At 41.9% G+C, this 16,781-nt stretch overlaps 1 protein-coding gene across 1 annotated transcript in view; it reads right to left on the bottom strand.

The window, feature by feature from the left end:
- The window catches only part of scfd2 (sec1 family domain containing 2), a 138,835-nt gene that overhangs the window by 63,087 nt on the left and 58,967 nt on the right, over positions 1-16,781 (bottom strand). Inside the window, exon 5 of the mRNA XM_012851471.3 lies at positions 7,008-7,296. Coding sequence (XP_012706925.3) covers positions 7,008-7,296 — 289 coding nt within the window. The remainder of the gene's footprint in view (positions 1-7,007; positions 7,297-16,781) is intronic.

The raw sequence follows: 16,781 nt of genomic DNA, 5'->3' as shown, positions 1-16,781 counted from the left end.
AGTGATAAACATGTGGCCCCGGGTTGTAAACCTAGAAAGTATGTTTAAACATTTTTCATGTAGGTTGGGTTTCCCCTGTTGGTTTTGGTGTGAAAATGAACATGTAAGAAAATGCAACCCTTTAAAACTTTAACTGGAGTCCTTATATTGGCCCTAAAAATCCTGCACAAAACAAGTGGTCTGAGCAATTGTTTTGTTATTTTTCAGAAAACATGTTAAAGAATAGCAAAGGAAAGAGTTTATTTATACAGCACCATTCATTCATACACAAAAGGCAATCCACACAGCTTTACGGTCCATCAAAGTAAAAGCCAAATGAAAATAACAAAGCATAAGCATAGAAGCACTGCCTAAAAGGAAAGCTGTGTCAAAATTTAGATATTAAAGGCACAAATGAAACAAATAGTTCTTTTGTCTTCTTTAAAATGTGAGCATTGCTGAACCTTTCCGCCCACATACAAAATTGACTCTGGACATCAGCCTGCATGATACCGTCCCTCCGGTGAAGCATGGTGGTAGCAGCATCATGCTGTGGGGATGATCATCTTAGTCGGAGACAGCAAAGGGGTTTAAAACCAATAACTCTACAAGCTACTGGCTCAGAGGGGCTGATTGTAAGTGTGTGACACACTGTAGTTGTTAATTTACAAAAAAAAAAGTATAATAATTTTCCTTTGACTTCACCATTATGAACTACTTTGTGTCCGTCTATCATGAACATTTTCACCTTTGAGGTTACAAAAAACTTTCTGCCACTTCTCTTAAGTTAAACGCTTGTTTTAGAGAGGGTGAGATAAAGCTTTGGTTTCATTTTTGGGCTTGGATAGAACATGTTTAGGTATCAGAGGTCAAAAATGTATAGTAACATATAGTTTGTGTTAGAGATTTCCTGAAGTTTATTGTAAAATATCACACACAGGATATTCCTTGCCTGAGGGACCTGAGACCCCAGAGTGGGCGACTAAATTACTATTGCTAAATATTTGGCTTGACATCTCGGGTAACTATTACAGAACAGCTTGACCTGCACAAAAATGAACTGCAGCGCTGTTAGGAATAATGTTAATAATATATGAATAATAACATAAAAAATATATAGGAAGCTAAAGAGCCTGATCCTGTCAGGGAGTTTGTTGCTGGCTACAAATAAAGACCTAGCTGGAACTTGTTTTTTTAAACTACAGAGGGCTATTTTCCTTGACAGATGAGCATTATCAGTTTCTTACAGAAAGCACTTCCACACTGATGAGACATTGTTTTTTTTTTAAAATAAACTGGAAATATAAATATGGGGGTAGATATATGCGTTCATGTTGCAATTAGATATTGAGATATTGTCTGTTTCTCAAAATGCTCTCAAAAAAATATCTACTCCTAAAATAAAAATCTCTATAAATCAAAAAACATCTCTTTGCACCAAGACAACTTTCCCAAAACAAGATAAGATTTTATGGCTGTATTTAGATAAAAATATGATCATTTGGGACAGCTGATTTAAGGAGGATTAAGCCATCCCTGGTGTTCACGAAGTAAAATATCAACATACCAAATAAACACAAATTTAAAATATTTTATCAGATCCAAGGGTTCTGTCATAATTTTTTTGGACAGATTATTTTCTTCACATGCTCCACCCTTCCCAGCCACCACTCAGCACTTAATCAGGTCCACCGGCTGCTGCCACTAATTACATCTCGGTCAGACTCATCTCTCCAAGTCATCCTCTGACTGAATACCTGTTCTAGTCAGCTGCTGACTGCACCTTCTGGTCAAGTCTACCTCTGCCTGCATCGTCTAGTCTTTCCTCTGCCACCACCTACCTTAAATAATAAAACATTTTAAACCAAACTCTGTTTGGCTAGAATACCTGCATTACATTCACCTCTGTCTCTGCTACTATTTATTCTGCCATTTTCCTCTCACTCCTTGTCAGGTCCTCCGTTATGCTACCTTTGTTCTGATCACTCCTTGTTTTATTCCTGATCTTTGTAGGTTTTGCTGTTTCATTGATAATAAACCCTTTTTTCACAGCATCATGCTGCTCCCAAGCTCTTGTCTGCAGGTTGGTCCATCAACAATCACACAACTTAGGACAGGATCTGGTTAACAACTGAATCGGCTGGCACATCACCTGTCAATCACATGGGGGTCAAAGTACGCCTCTAAGAGCAGCCAAAACGAGCTGCTTGGTTGCATTTAAGAGACCTTTTAATAAAAAAAATGGCGATGCGATATTTGAAGCACCATTTGTTGCTGAGCGAGCTCATGGAACTACAGGTGAGGGATGTGAGAGCCAGTGTGTGATTGTGCTCAGTTACGTCACTGAATGCACTGCAGTGAAGAGATACCTGGGCTTTTTTCCACTAGACGACAGGTCTACACAGGGATTTGAAAAGCTGCTGAATGAAAAACTCCAGCCACTGAAACAAAAAAATTAAAAACATGCCCCAACATCTGATGAGTGGCGCATCCTCTGATTTGCGGTCTAGGCTGAGGGAGGCCCTTTCCTCATTTTGTGCACCATTATGCCAACCAGTTTAAACCTCAACATTACTTACACCTGTCAGAACAATTTTTTTATATCTTTCTGCTTTTGGAATTCCAAAATCAGAAAAATTTAATGGAAATGGCAACCACGAAGAGCAGCTATCTCCACGAGCTGCTGTCCTGGAGATAAAGCGCGGCAGGATTCAAGCATCAGGCTCAGATGCGGCGGAACTTTGAGAAACGCACGATAAACAGTGTTTGAACATAAAAAAAAATCTGAGGATCTGCTTTGGAAAATCTATAAAGATCCCACTAGGGACATCGTGTCAATCCAATAAAACCCATGGTTTGTACACATGGGTTGAGGAGAAAACTTTTCCTTTTGTTTTTTCACTGTGCCTTTGTCCAGGCGGAGATTCTCTACAACCTTCCTCCAAAAACGAGCCACGGATTCTCCGAACCACAACAAGCCTTAGAGAATTTAACCATAAATGAGCTGAAGGAGCTGCTGCCCACAGAGGAACCACATTTAGATGCAGACACAGGTGCTCCAACACTGAGTGTGCCTCTATAGCAGCTCAGTGCAGCAAAGTACTGACAGAGCCATCAAGTCCCCGCTTTGAGAAGACCCTTTAATTATTTTCAACTTATTAACCTGGATTTGTTCTCAAATTTTAACACCATATTCCCAAGGAAACAATTGGATGCCACACAAGGACATTTATCAATTATCTGCAAAGAAAAACTCTCTATGGAGCATGTATTCATCCAAATAAAAAAAAAAAAAAACTACTGGCCTCAACGAGATGGTTAATAAGTATTTTGCATTCCAGAAAAGGAGTGTGGTGTAATGTTTTGCAAAGCTGTCTGATGGAGAAAATGATAGTTCAAACCTTTAATGCAGAGCAGTTAAGTAGTGGACAGTGGTGACAGAGGCTATGTATAAGCATGGTATTTGGTGGTGGTTTGCTGTTTCTATGCTTAAAAAGGGGCATATTCTTGTCTTAAAACAGGTTTTTCAGCACTTTTTGCTTCTTGCAGATTGTGTAAAATAAATACCGTCTGCTGAAAACTTGGTCATTTTGACAGAAAAAAAAAACTGGTCAGATATCACAGGGGGCGTCTAGAATAGCCTTTTCCTTCCAGTGATTCATAAACTGATTGCTTTGCAAATTATTTCTATAAACAAATTTGGCATAACTGTGTTTAAAGTTTCATTGCTGCACAAACATTATGGTTGTAGAATACGCTAATGGACAGTACTTAACAGGAGACATTAATTTACACAACCTAGATAAGTTCTGTAAAGAAGATCTGCATTTATTGCACAATTTGGGTAAAGTGCACTATAAAAATGTCTGTAGGAGGGCGTAGGGTTAGGCGGAGGTGGTCGGGCACACAACCCCAACAGAGAAACTGTACTATGTTTTTTCACTTAATAAAAACAAGATGCAATCAAAGTCAAGGAAGCACTTTAAAAAAGAAAAAGAAGTGTCTCTTTTGTTCTGACAATACGACAATTATTACAACCACAAGTGTTTTGGATATTTGCAATAATTTTGCAGTCTGATGTATTTAACTTCAATGTTAAATCTAATGTGTTTAATTGTGTTTCTATGCTTGAGCTTTGAATAAAGCTTGGACGTTTCAGAACCAACTTACTGTGAGAATTTTCCTTATAGTAAAGAAAATCAAAAAGTCCACACCTTGGTGTGAATTACAGAACCTTGAACATTGAGCATAATTATTTTGAAATATAGAAACCAGAAAACCCTTAACCAGATCTTTAAGCAAACAGAACTACAGTGCATAGAAGTCTGAAGAACACCCATTTCCTATCGATGCCGTTCACTAAAGTTATAAGAAGCAAATCGCTAGCAGGCTCGGGGTGGGTCGCCCTAAACTGCTATGCTTACTTTCCTAAATTCTCAAGCTCCCATTTCTCTTCTGGCATTTTGTCCTCTGTGTATATTTTTTCTGGTGAGTCTGCTCCCTGTTTGCAGATACACACAAACGCAGTTCATGCACAGTGCATTAAACTTGAGCCGCTCACGGCAGCCAAAGGGAAAAACAAGGAAGAATTTCCGAGAGAGAGCGCGCCGTTCTCATGGTGACCAACCTTCGCTCGGCGTCTGTTTCTTATTTGACTTCTTTAATTGAGGAGAATGTCACAATCAATGTTTTGCTCTGGATGCTGAGACTGACGACCTCCGCCTCATGTTACTCGAGTCAACCGCTTCGTCGGCTGTTATAAAACCGTGCGCACACACACGCCAGCGCACACACACACACACACACACAGATTAAAAAGTACTTGAACTGCCAGGTTTCCCTGACATGCTTTCTTTATTCGGTCTTAAACACACCTGGAACAGCGAGGCAGCCTTGCTTCCAACAAAGTGTTTATAACAAAGTGAGCTTTTTTTTCTTTTTATACGTGAGCCACATCTCTCAGTCTGAACTGGCCAGGAGGCCCCCTCGATTACCAAATGCACTCCGCCAAGTAGAGCAGGAAGAGGGGAGAGACTGAGTGGAGGAGAGAAAAGTGGAATAGAGAGGTCGGCAGTCTTTATTAGTGTGTTGCCACGGTTTACAAAGCTCTATACACAGCCTGACCCCAAATGTGATATAGGATGGAATGTGGGTGTTTTATTTCAGGGCGTGTGCTAATGTATGGTGAGGACTAATTGTGAACTATACGGCTGGGGGAGGAGAGCATACGCTAGAGGCTCAAGGTTAAAGATGCTATTACTCTGAGGGAGGTACGCAGGCTGTGGTGCTGAGGTAGATGGAGCATTTATCTTAGGGGCAGACCTTGATCCGCTCTACAGCAGCTCAGCTCAACAAGTACAGAGCCCACTGAGGTCGTTGCCGTTTTGTCTTGGAACAACCGCAGAGTTCAACGTTTTTCATATGAACTGTAGATGGCAGGCCAACACAAAGTGATGAATAATTATTATGGGAAGGAAAACCTACACGTGATTTTGACAGTTCTGAACACATAAATGTCTGAAAACTGCGGTTTGCATTTTCATACGGCCCCCTTTAACCAGTGCTCTAAGTACCAATATGCAGCACTGGCACTTTTAAATTTTACCCCTCAGCGTACCAGGACATTTTCCAGCTTCCCCCAGCAGTCTAAACCCACCTCTGACTTCTCCACAGTTTATTTTGAAGCCTACTTGTTGATTAAAAAATAGCACCTCAAAAGAATTACATTTTTTTTGTTGTTGTTTTGTTTTTTTAACATGTCCCAAGAAACTCACTGTTTCGGCATAGCAGAGAAAAACGATCACTACTGTGATGTCAACTTGGCTCCAAAACGGCTCAGAGAGGACCCAAACTGGAGTAGAGCTGAACGATAACAGCAGGACTCTGAATAGTCGCTCACTGCTCAAGAAAACAGAGGTCGGACTTCACAAACCAGCCTTAGCAGATCCAACCTGAGGCGGCACATATGCAGCAGCTTGCTTTGTGCCACTGACTGTGCAGCAATCCCTCATGCTAATCATGCAAGTTGCCACAGTTGAAAGGAAAACTCCCCTTTAACAGGAAGAGATCTCCAGCAGAACCAGGCCCGTTGTGAACGGCCATCTACCACGACCGTCTGGGGTTCAAGCGCGGGCTAATCCGTCGTATGAGAAAGGGAGGAATACGGCACTTTGTGAACCTACAAAGACACGGCCGTCCACCTGAAACGACGAGCTGTGCAAACAGAGATGCAGCCATAATCCAAATAAAACAAAGATTGTCTTTGTAACTGAACACATTTGCAAGGCGACCTGACCTGGTTGGCATGTACATGAGCTGTACTAATAAGCCACACAACACTCTATACCAGGGGTGTCAAACATACGGCCCGCGGGCCGGATCCGGCCCGCCGAACAATTTAGTCCGGCCCTGTGGCTAAATGCATTATCATTATAAAAAAAAAATTATTTATTTATTTTTTTTTTTTCAACATTGTATAATCACTGTGATCAGTTCTTATGCATAATGCACAAGTTAATGTTTAACTGAGTAAAAGTATTGTTGAAATTGCACATACTTTTCTTAAAAACGCTGAGGTTATTCATAATATATTGTGTAAAAGTGAAATTAACTTAATATAGAAATCAACAACAAGTCCACATTTATTAGTTCTATTTAATCTTGCAATGAGTTTACTCGTGTGGCCCTCTTGAGATCAGATTAAGCTGAATGCGGCCCCTCAACCAAAATGAGTTTGACACCCCTGCTCTATACAGTAACTTGTGTATTACAACCTAACTACAATAACGTGAAGGAGACGTCTTGATGGCAGAAAAGGGTTGTGTGTCCCAGAGTAAGCTATCTACAGTATGTTTCAACGACTGACTCTTTGTGTAGTTCGTATAAGGGTGTGTTTTTGCCCCAGCACGTGTGACACAGGGAGCTGGGGAGAACAACCAGGCGGAGATAGAAGGAGCACACGCTCAGCCTACAACGCCTTGCTAAAGCTGGTGTGGCAGACTGTGACAGCAAGAGCGCCTTTTTCTCACCGGTGAGGTTTTGGAGCATCGGGCCGAGTTCTGTCTCCTGCGTGATGACCAGCGTGAGCGCTCCTATCAGCTCCCGCTCCAGCTTCTCCAGCTCCTCCTCCGCAGCATCTGTGTGCTGCGCCTCCTCGGCCAGGGAGTACAGATAGATCAAGAGGAGGATCAGCTCTTCTGGCCCGCACTCGTCCTCCCTGAGCCTCGACCCCGACGATGAGCTGTCCTTGCCTCCACGGGGCTTCATTAAGGGCAGCAGCTGCCTTAGCACGGCGGGGAAATCGGCGTCTCCGAGAGCCTGGGACACGGGAAGTACACACAGATACAAGTGGTGTAAGCATAGTAAACGTTTGGGCACAGCAAAACTAACGATATCCTGATCAAAACCTCCGTCAGTAAAGGAAGTCACGGACTGTGTATCCTATTCATGCAAATGCCCCTGATATGCTCTCTAAATGTACCTTTGCTCATTTTGGCCAGGATGTCCTCCAAATTAATCCACAAGATCTTGTTTTCAAAATCCATCCCTTTTTTAATAAATATTAATTTGGAAGGAAACAGGACATGTTTTCTGCCAGCAACTTTTCCATGAAGGTCATGTTATTGCAGGTGTTGCTGGGGAGTAAAAAGAGCTGCACTCCACAGCCAGCTATATCCTTAGGCACTTTAATTGCCTTCCCTAGAAACCCACAAGCTGTGTTCTCCATCTTTCTTTGGATTTCTACAGAATGGAGAATGTTTCTTTATTTCAGAACAACTAAGGCAATGGCAACCTAAAAACACTATTATTTCCTTAAAAAGACCTCTCCAGCATTGTGAGCGTTATGAGCATGTGTTATGTCTGCACATTTATGCATGGAATGCAATGTATATGAGCTCAGTGACACATTGTTATTATCAATTATTATTATTAACTTAAAACAGTAGGTCAGCACTCTATAAAACCAATGAATACACCCATCTAACAACTGAACACAAAATGGTCTGAACAATGAAATTACAGATTAGATCTTTTTATGAGCTCTCTCAAAGCTCAGATTAAATCTTTTCCATAGTTTAAATTAAAGTTGTTTCCATCTGACCTATAGAGTAGAAAGGAGCTGCCATGGCAAATGGGCCCCAGAGCAGGTTTAGAGAATTTTCAGCTTCTTATTGGTGCATCCCTAGTTTAAATAGCAGTGAGTATTATACCAATGAACAATCTGAGAATTTACAATCATTTCAGTGCCTACAGGGAGAGGAGGTGGTCACACCAATCAGCATTAAAAGGAAATATTTTGGCTGAAATACAAGACTCGAGTGAACAAACTACGATGGTATAAAGTTAGTTCCTGTGTAAACTTCAGAAAGTCTTTAGAGTGATGCTAACCCTAATATGAAAGGTTTTAGGACACTTATGAAAAAACAATAGTAAACCACATTAAGCAAATCATACATTGACATATCGCATCAATAATGTGTGCTGTATTGCAAGAGCAAAATATTGCTTAGATGCAATATTTGTTAGACCCATGTACTTCAGCTACTATGTATAATACATATTTTTTGACAAAGTCAGGCCATCCAGTCACTGTCTTTAGCGTATAAAAAAACTTTAATATTGGACTTAGGTTTAACTTCTGTGTCCAAATTTAACCAAAACAAAGAAAGTGAAAGTCATGACTGGTTAGCCTATTTAATCAACCAGAAAACCCTTTAAAAAAAAAACCAAACTAAACAAACAAGTCTTGGTGTAGTGATGGACTCAGATCTGAACCTTCAAAGACACATAAAAACAGTCACAGAGTTGGCCTTCTACAAATTGAGGAACATTTCCTGGATTAAAGGACTGATGTACCAACAAGATCTAGAGAGACTCATCCATGCGTTTATCTTTAGTCGCATTGATTACTGCAACAATGTCTTCACAGGTCTGGCCAAAAATAAGATTTATCAGGCAACTGCAGCTGATCCAGAACGCTGCTGCTCGTGTTCTCACTAAAACCAGGAGGATAGATCATTTCACCCCAGTTCTAAAGTCCTTACACTGGCTCCCTGTAGCTCAGAGAATAGACTTTAAAATACTTCTGTTGGTTTATAAATCACTGAACAGCTTAGCACTAAAATACATTAAAGACCCGTTGTTGCTATAAACATTGAGAAGCAGCATTCAGCTTCTATGCTCCACAAATCTGGAACAAACTTCCAGAGAACTGCAAATCAGCTAAAACAGTTCCTTTAAATCAAGACTGAAAACCCACCTGTATAGAGGTGCTTTTGGCCCATAATAACACAACTATTGACCATGATATTTGATGTGTATTTAATGTTTGTTATTGGTCTCATAACCGGTGACCGTTTTGATGAGTTTATGATGTTTTTATGTTTTCATGATGTAAAGCACTTTGAACTTTTTGCTGCTGAAATGTGCTTTACGACTAAACTTGACTTAATACATATCTAGACATCAATAATCATCTCCATGTTAACATATTTTCCTCTTTCAGATATGATCAACATTTTATTTGACTTTGCTCAAATAAAACGCCATGCCATCTTTGAATTTTAACTCCTACTGCCCTTCAGGCCCTTTTCCTGATATAGTGACCACGTTTTCTAAAGCTCAAGGCAATTGTGGGGACACCATGAGGATGAAAAAGATGGAAAAAAGTGGGAAAAATTTGGGTTAACTTAATGTTCAACACTGGTGACTGCCTGATTACATGCTCAAAAAAAAAAAAAAACAGTTGATATAATTTGAACTTAAAAAAAAGTAATTTCTCTGACCTAATTTTCCCAAAAATCGCACATTTCCCTAGCATTGCAGTTTGGAGTATTTGGACTTGGGGTGGGAATCGGTTCATATATTAAAGTAATGCCCCAACAGTCCTGTAGATTAATTATGTTTGTTTCAACTAATTTACCAAAAATGTAAACCTTCAGATTTTGGCTGACATCATTGTTCCATTTGCTAATTTTACAGCTGAGTTAATGGTTCACTTGGTTTCACCCCTTTGTTTAATGTTCACAGAAATCCCGTGCACAAATGGTCCCAGACCCAAGACTCGGAGCGACGTCTTGGTGGAGTGGCCTGTTTATGTGAGTCTGTCTCTCTGCAGGTCTTACTAGTCTGGAGCTCACTGTGGCTGAATGGGGCTCCGGTCCAACAAGCAATAGATCACAAGATCCTTCACAGGCCACTGGCTGCTCTTACAGCAAGGGTGAGCTCATAGACCAATAAACAAGGGTGCGGAGCTAATCTGTCTGATGAAAAACATGAAACCCAAATGAGAGACTGGCCAGGGAACAGGAAAACAGGCAACAGGGTGACCAAGTGATGAGAAAAGTGAGTAATAAAGCTCAGAGGAAGATACACCAAGACACCAAGGGAGTTGAGGTTCACAATAGTGGAAAGGAAACGATTGTTGAGAGTTGAATGGGCTGTTTGTGTCGGATGAAGCTTCAAATGTCCCTGTAGCTACATCTTTTTTTTTTTTTTACGTGGGATTCCTCTGTGAAGAGCTTTGTGGTCCTCTCATCAGGACAAACAGGCTCTGAGAATGGCAGGCTGTTATTGGTGTTGTGGGGCGGCCAAAGCTATGTCTGACCCAGAGGAACTCACCGCCGAGCCAAAGATGCAGTAAAGTCCAGGGAAGGAGCCAAAGCCCCAGAACACCCTGGCCGTTCCAAAGATGTAGAACTCAGTGGTTGCTAATCTATGATTATGAATAAAGCTACCCAAAGACTGATTTCTGTCTCCGCCCCATCCTCGTGCTCAGGTAACCAACCTGCCCGTTGTCTCTGAGAGACGTTCCTGAGGTATGCTTAATCATACCAGACCTACTTCCCTCCTCACGCTCCAGCCAACCACTCACCCTCGGGGACCGTTCAAACACAATCTCACCGCACATTTCTCTTTTTAAGCGTTGTGAAATCGAATACCTCTCCAAGTTGCACTCGTCTGAACTGCCAAACAACGTTTGGGATCGTTGCCCCGTTCATTTCTGCGGGCGGACGGCACGAGGAGAGTAAGACCGAAGATGTTAGGGGCTGTTTGACTGGAAGCTGCTGAGCACGTTCCTTCTCGTCTCCACCTCCACGCATCCCAAACAGGACATTTATTTGATCCTTCAGCTTCTCAAAGAAGCGTGCCATGGTCAGCAATCAGCATTTTCCTTTCAGAGGACTCTGTTGCTACGCAGCTTGGGCATCAGACGCTGTCAGCGTGGGGCAACGGAGAAAAACTGAGTTAAAAGGGAGAGATCTGGAGGGAGTCGTTTGTTAGAAAACACTTTTCAGAACTGGACTCGTGTTACCTTGTGGACCTCTCTGCACACAAACAGTATGCTCTCTTGATTGTTAGAAAATCTAGTTCCTTTAAGCATTTACTCTTAATTAATTTTGTTACGATTTCCAAGCTTTACGACTTGTATGCCCTTCACACAAAGCAATATCCACCTGTGACTGTTAATTACATCTTATTGCCACAATGTGAACTGGAGATGTGTCTAAAGTTATTTACATGAATCCTGCCAAAAAAAAAAAATGCAAATGTCTAAACTACTCAACTTTGTCTGATGAAATATGTCTATTATTTTTAGGCCCAGATATGAACCTAGATTTAAAAAAATAGTTAAGTTTTGCTGAATTAATTAATAAAGACTGCCCATTGTGCTGACTGACGATTCCTGATCACAAAACCATGGCAGAGGGTAGCCACCGCTTTATTTATCTGGTAGAAATTCAGGCATCCAGCAGAAATAAAAGTAGGGGAAAAGGGACAACCATCATGCTAATGATCTGTAATGATGAGCAAAAGTAAAGGGCTTTTATAATGAACTCTGGACTGCTGTTGACCACCTTCAGATTAAAATCAAAATGACTTAAACCGAACTAAGCTGCGCTGAATTATTCTCCACAGACTGGGCTCTACCTTTACTAATGCAAACAACAAATGGGAGGGAGGGGAGAATTTAGCGAAATATTCCTCAAAATATTGTAAATACCTCTTATTGTCGTGAGCTTAACGTCTTTTGCAACGCTTCTATCCATTCCCATATTTAAAGTGATCTGTTTGATCACTGATGGAAGATGCAGTTTTATTTATTTTTTTTAAAACTAATGCAAGCCTCTGTCCCAAACATTAGCTGCATAGAGTAAGACAGAACGGAGCTCTGCCGTTAAAGCAGTGTGGCGTTTTTCTGGCTTCACAGTGTTCGGTGTTGTGTCATTCATCTTACTTACCTTCTGCAAAAGCACCGTACTGTGCTTTTCCAAACTCTGCGGACTGCACAGTCTGTGTACAGTGTGGTATGTGTACATTTTCTGAAAGTGCTTAAGGAAGCATTGAGCGCGACTGGGTCCCTTCAAGAGGTCTATAAAAGCTGCTGTCAGCTGCACGTCATGGCGCCAGAGCAGGAAATGGAAGTCTTTGCTTCAGAACCGAGAGTCTGTGCTGAGGGGAAGCTGGGAGAGAGAACTGACTAAAGTAATCCCAGCAGCGAACTCAACCCCGCCTGACTCAATGTGTCGGTTTCACAGGCAGGCTCTGATCAGAATGGATGGGGAGATAAGATTGCTAACTTTGATATTTTAGAGCAGTGGTTTTCAATGCTGCCCCGCATGTTTTAGATGTGTCACTGGTCCAGCATGCCAGAATCAAATGATTGAATCAGCAGAGGCCTCTTCGTCACCAGTTTATTTAGGACAGGTGTGCGGAGGCAGGGAAACACCTAAAACATGCAGGACAGTGGGTCCTGAGGACCGAATCAAACAAAAAAAATAAAAACTATTTTAGAGAACTAATCACAATATCGTATGTTTACACCAGATCCAATTAACATGCAGCCATATGCAGTGTAAGCAGTCATAAAATGAGGCATTTGGTTAAGTACAAACAATCAAACACTCCAGTAAACCGAAGGGTTTGTCTTTTAGTCAAGAAGAACATGTAATTTTGTAGGGTTGCGTTTTATGATGCTACATCATGTTCTATAAGGCTGATAATTATAACAAATGGAATAAAAGATCAAATCTTTACATTTGACCACTGTCTTTTAATAGGATTTTGCTCTCTGTAACTTACTGGAAACGTTTACTTCTTGGTATTTACATGGACATACTAACCTAACCAACACAACATATTTATTGTTAGTCTTCTGTAAGTTATTAAAAGAAATGACCTTCAACTTCCACAACAGACTCAGATACTTTTAAACCCAGATTTCAGGGAGCAGTGCTTCTTCCATGCAGGGTCCCCGCCATAATAACAGGAAACTGACATTATTATTACAACAATTAGAGAACGCACTGACCATGTAGTCCTGTGCTAATGTGACCATTACACACAATTACACAATAACAGCGGCATTACTCGGCCAGATATAGCGAAACCTAAATTTAGGCTTTCGCTATTACTAGACAACACTGTTGCTCTGAATAACTTGAGTTTGTGTTCATGACACAATGTCCTCCAAGGAAAACCTAACTTTGCACAACACACAGAACTCCTCTTTGTTCTCTGGATGGGCTCCTCAGATTGGCCGACTCGAAATGCGCCACCAGGTTATTGGTGGAAACCCGAAGCATTGCGAGCTTCTCTCCTGCACGGCGTTCTGGTTTTCAATCTGCGTGCCAGTGATTGACAGATTTCTGCCTTGGCAAGCCCATCCACCTTGGGCTCCATAAAGGCTCCCTCTCGCCCAATCAGACAGCCGGGCCAAACCCCGCCCCTGCCCGGCACCGGCTGAACAGGAAACCAGGTCCAGATGCAACCCCTGGAGGAAGGTGAGTGTTTCAGATGGAGTGCAGTGTGCTAACCAGAAGCAGGCTTCGCTTGCGCTGCATTGCTCGCTGCTTGCACAATGGACCTCTTTTCTGGGTCTGGGGGCAAAGGGGGGAGGGCTGGGTAGTGGAGGTCCAGGTTTGTGAGAGAGCGAGAACAAAGCTGGCTGCAGGGTTGCTCTTCTCGCTGACCAAAAAAAAAAAAGTCTCTGCCCAGACAAGGTTCAAGTCAAACACATGGCAGTCCCTTCACTTTTGTCATGGCAACCTTAAAAAAAAAAAAAAAAAGTTACTCACATTCCACACATGTGCTTCATTTTCAAATATACAATCATATCCAATTTGCACTCACAAATAACAACACGCAAAGCTGGAAGGCACACAAGCACACTTCAAAAAGAAAAATCCATAAATCCTTAAGCCAAAAGACAGCAACTAAAGACTGACTCTAAATCATGTTCAGCCAGCTCACTATTGATTCGTTGTAAAGCAGCTGGAAGACAAACAACTCATGTGCTCAAACTCAAAGAAGCTGGCAGAACTCTGAACAAGTAAACAAGACCAGAACCAAGAGCAAGAATCACAGCGGATTTTCCCCAACATGCTGTTAATGAGTGCGGCTCGTCTCCACACGAACAGGATCTGAGCGCAGGCGCATGTTCAGTGTTACCTGCCGCGGTGACAGGGACAAATGCCACAACTGGGCTCGCCGGACACTTTCCGTTTATCAAAAAGAGCGGATATTTGCCTTAAGATGAGCGAGAGTGGAAAAAGATCCAGTCTATCTCTGGATTCTCTTAAACAGCGATTCTTCTATCCGGTGTGAAAACAGTGCAGGTCTTTTTATTGCGGATATCGGAAACGTGACTCTAAACAGAAAAAGGAGACAGGGCGCATTCGCCGTCACCGGTGAGCATAACAAATCGAATCAAAGAGGAACCGATAAAGTTAGAAAGCTCCGGATTCTCCTCCTTGCACCTACGTTTGTCCAGATTTCTACAATCCATATTAAAACAGAGGCGAGGAAAAGTTTGATGACCGCAAACGTGACTTCTGTCAGATTTAAATCTGTCCACCACTGACAGATGTTTGAGGGCTCACATCACTAGAACAGCATCTTCTCACCTAGAAGACAGTGAGACGAGCAGCTGTACTGCCGGAAAAAGATGGATCTCCAAGGTATTGAGATTTTTTCCCCCCAAATTTCATTTGTAATATAAAAATTGACCTTTTCCCTCTACATTGCAGATTCGCACGTCATCGTGTCGGTTCATCCCATGCAAACCCAATAAAATACACATGGTTACGTTCATGGTTGCATCGTGACAAAATGCTGAAAGGTGACACTGAGCTGCCTTCTCCCAGATAAAGCTGCACAAATCTCCTGCTCATACAACTTTGCATGAAACCAAATGCAACTTGGAAAAGAAAAAAAAACATGACAATCTCAGATGAAAGGGAGCAAAGTAATCGACTTTATCCTCGTCTAATGTGAGGAAACCTACACCATCTGCATAATAAGTTGACCTTTATTGTGGCGATGGCTGAAAATAGCACCGCAAGGAGATTGTTTCGTTATTACGTCACATGTAATGATATTGCAAGCGACCACAGGTATTGCCAAACAAAGCAGCACTGAAACATTAAGGTTTGCAATTTTGTCGTCTGTCAGCACTCTCTCCTTGAACCTTTTTTTGTCACCCGGACAATTTGATGACTCAGCAAACATAAAAAAAAACAAAAACAAAAACAAAGGCGTCATGCAGAAGAATGCGGATCATTACAATAAATCTGTTAGCACCCTGCAATGGTAAAGGAATGTGCAGCATGACTTGTCCGTCAGTCGGTCAACTCGTCCATGTTTGCACTGGAAGCACTGAAAACTGAAAACGACAAAAGGAGTGAAGGCAAAACGCAACAAACACACAGAGGACCAACGTTGTCGTAAGGCTGAAGATTTACAGCGGCGCAGAGCAACTCCATGCAGAGCAAGTGAAAACACATGCAAACACCCAGAACACTGACAGGATGAAGGAAAGCCTGCACGAACAGAATATGACACACAGCCCTGTGTTTCTCACACTGGGTTATACTGGGAGGTATTTTTTTTTAATAATCATGTTTTTATCAATATGTGTTAGCGCATTTTGAATCATATAAAGACCTCATTTATGTTGTCCAGAGAGAAAATGACAGGCAGGGTGAACTCAAGTCTGGATTAATCAGCTCGATGCTTTTTTTGGTCGAAGGGAACAGAGACAAGAATCTTTGTTTTAAATGCAGCCTTTATTGTTAGCATGTGCTAAGACCAACAGGGCCCTGCAAACGTATCCCCACCTTCAAAGCTTTTCACAGTTTGTCCCCACACTGCCAGAAACGTCAGTGTGTGTCATTTGGACTTCACGTGACCGACCAACACGAAGCAGAGCACTATTGTAAAATAGAAGCAAAATTATCAAACAGTTTTCAACATTTTTACAAGTACACAGAACCAATGCCTTCAGAAGTCATATCCATTGTTAACAGGCCACCTTGTGTGCAATTTAATCTCAGCGTGAATTCAGTGGGGGGAACGTCGTACAAACGCAGACCTAAAAGGTACGCCGCCAAATCAGACAGGCCGAGCAGGACAGGAGTACCCAGCAGGTCAGCGACAACTGTGGAGGAGCAGCATAGATCGCAGCTCAGGTGGGAGAATCTGCGGACAGAACTATAAGTCATCCTTTAAAATGAAAACGAGAGCCAGAGGAAGTCCTGTGTAGACTTGGTTTGAAGCCAGGAAGAAGACACCGCAAACCTTTGGAAGAGGAAAAGTTAGGCCAAAACCGAAAGGTTTGGCCCACATGCAAAAACTGCCGTGTGTGGAGGAAAAACTAACCCCGATCCACCATGCCGCCATGAAGCCGGGTGATGGCAGCATCATGCTGTGAGGATGTTATTCTTCAGCAGGTTCACCTTCTAGCAGGACAATAACCTGTAACATACAGCCAGAGGTGCACTATAGTGGTATAGGTGCAAGCT

This window comes from Fundulus heteroclitus, chromosome 9 (assembly GCF_011125445.2).
Source record: "Fundulus heteroclitus isolate FHET01 chromosome 9, MU-UCD_Fhet_4.1, whole genome shotgun sequence".
NCBI classification, from domain to species: domain Eukaryota; kingdom Metazoa; phylum Chordata; class Actinopteri; order Cyprinodontiformes; family Fundulidae; genus Fundulus; species Fundulus heteroclitus.
Note: the sequence above shows the minus strand (reverse complement) of the source record. Positions and strands in the feature narration are given on the sequence as shown.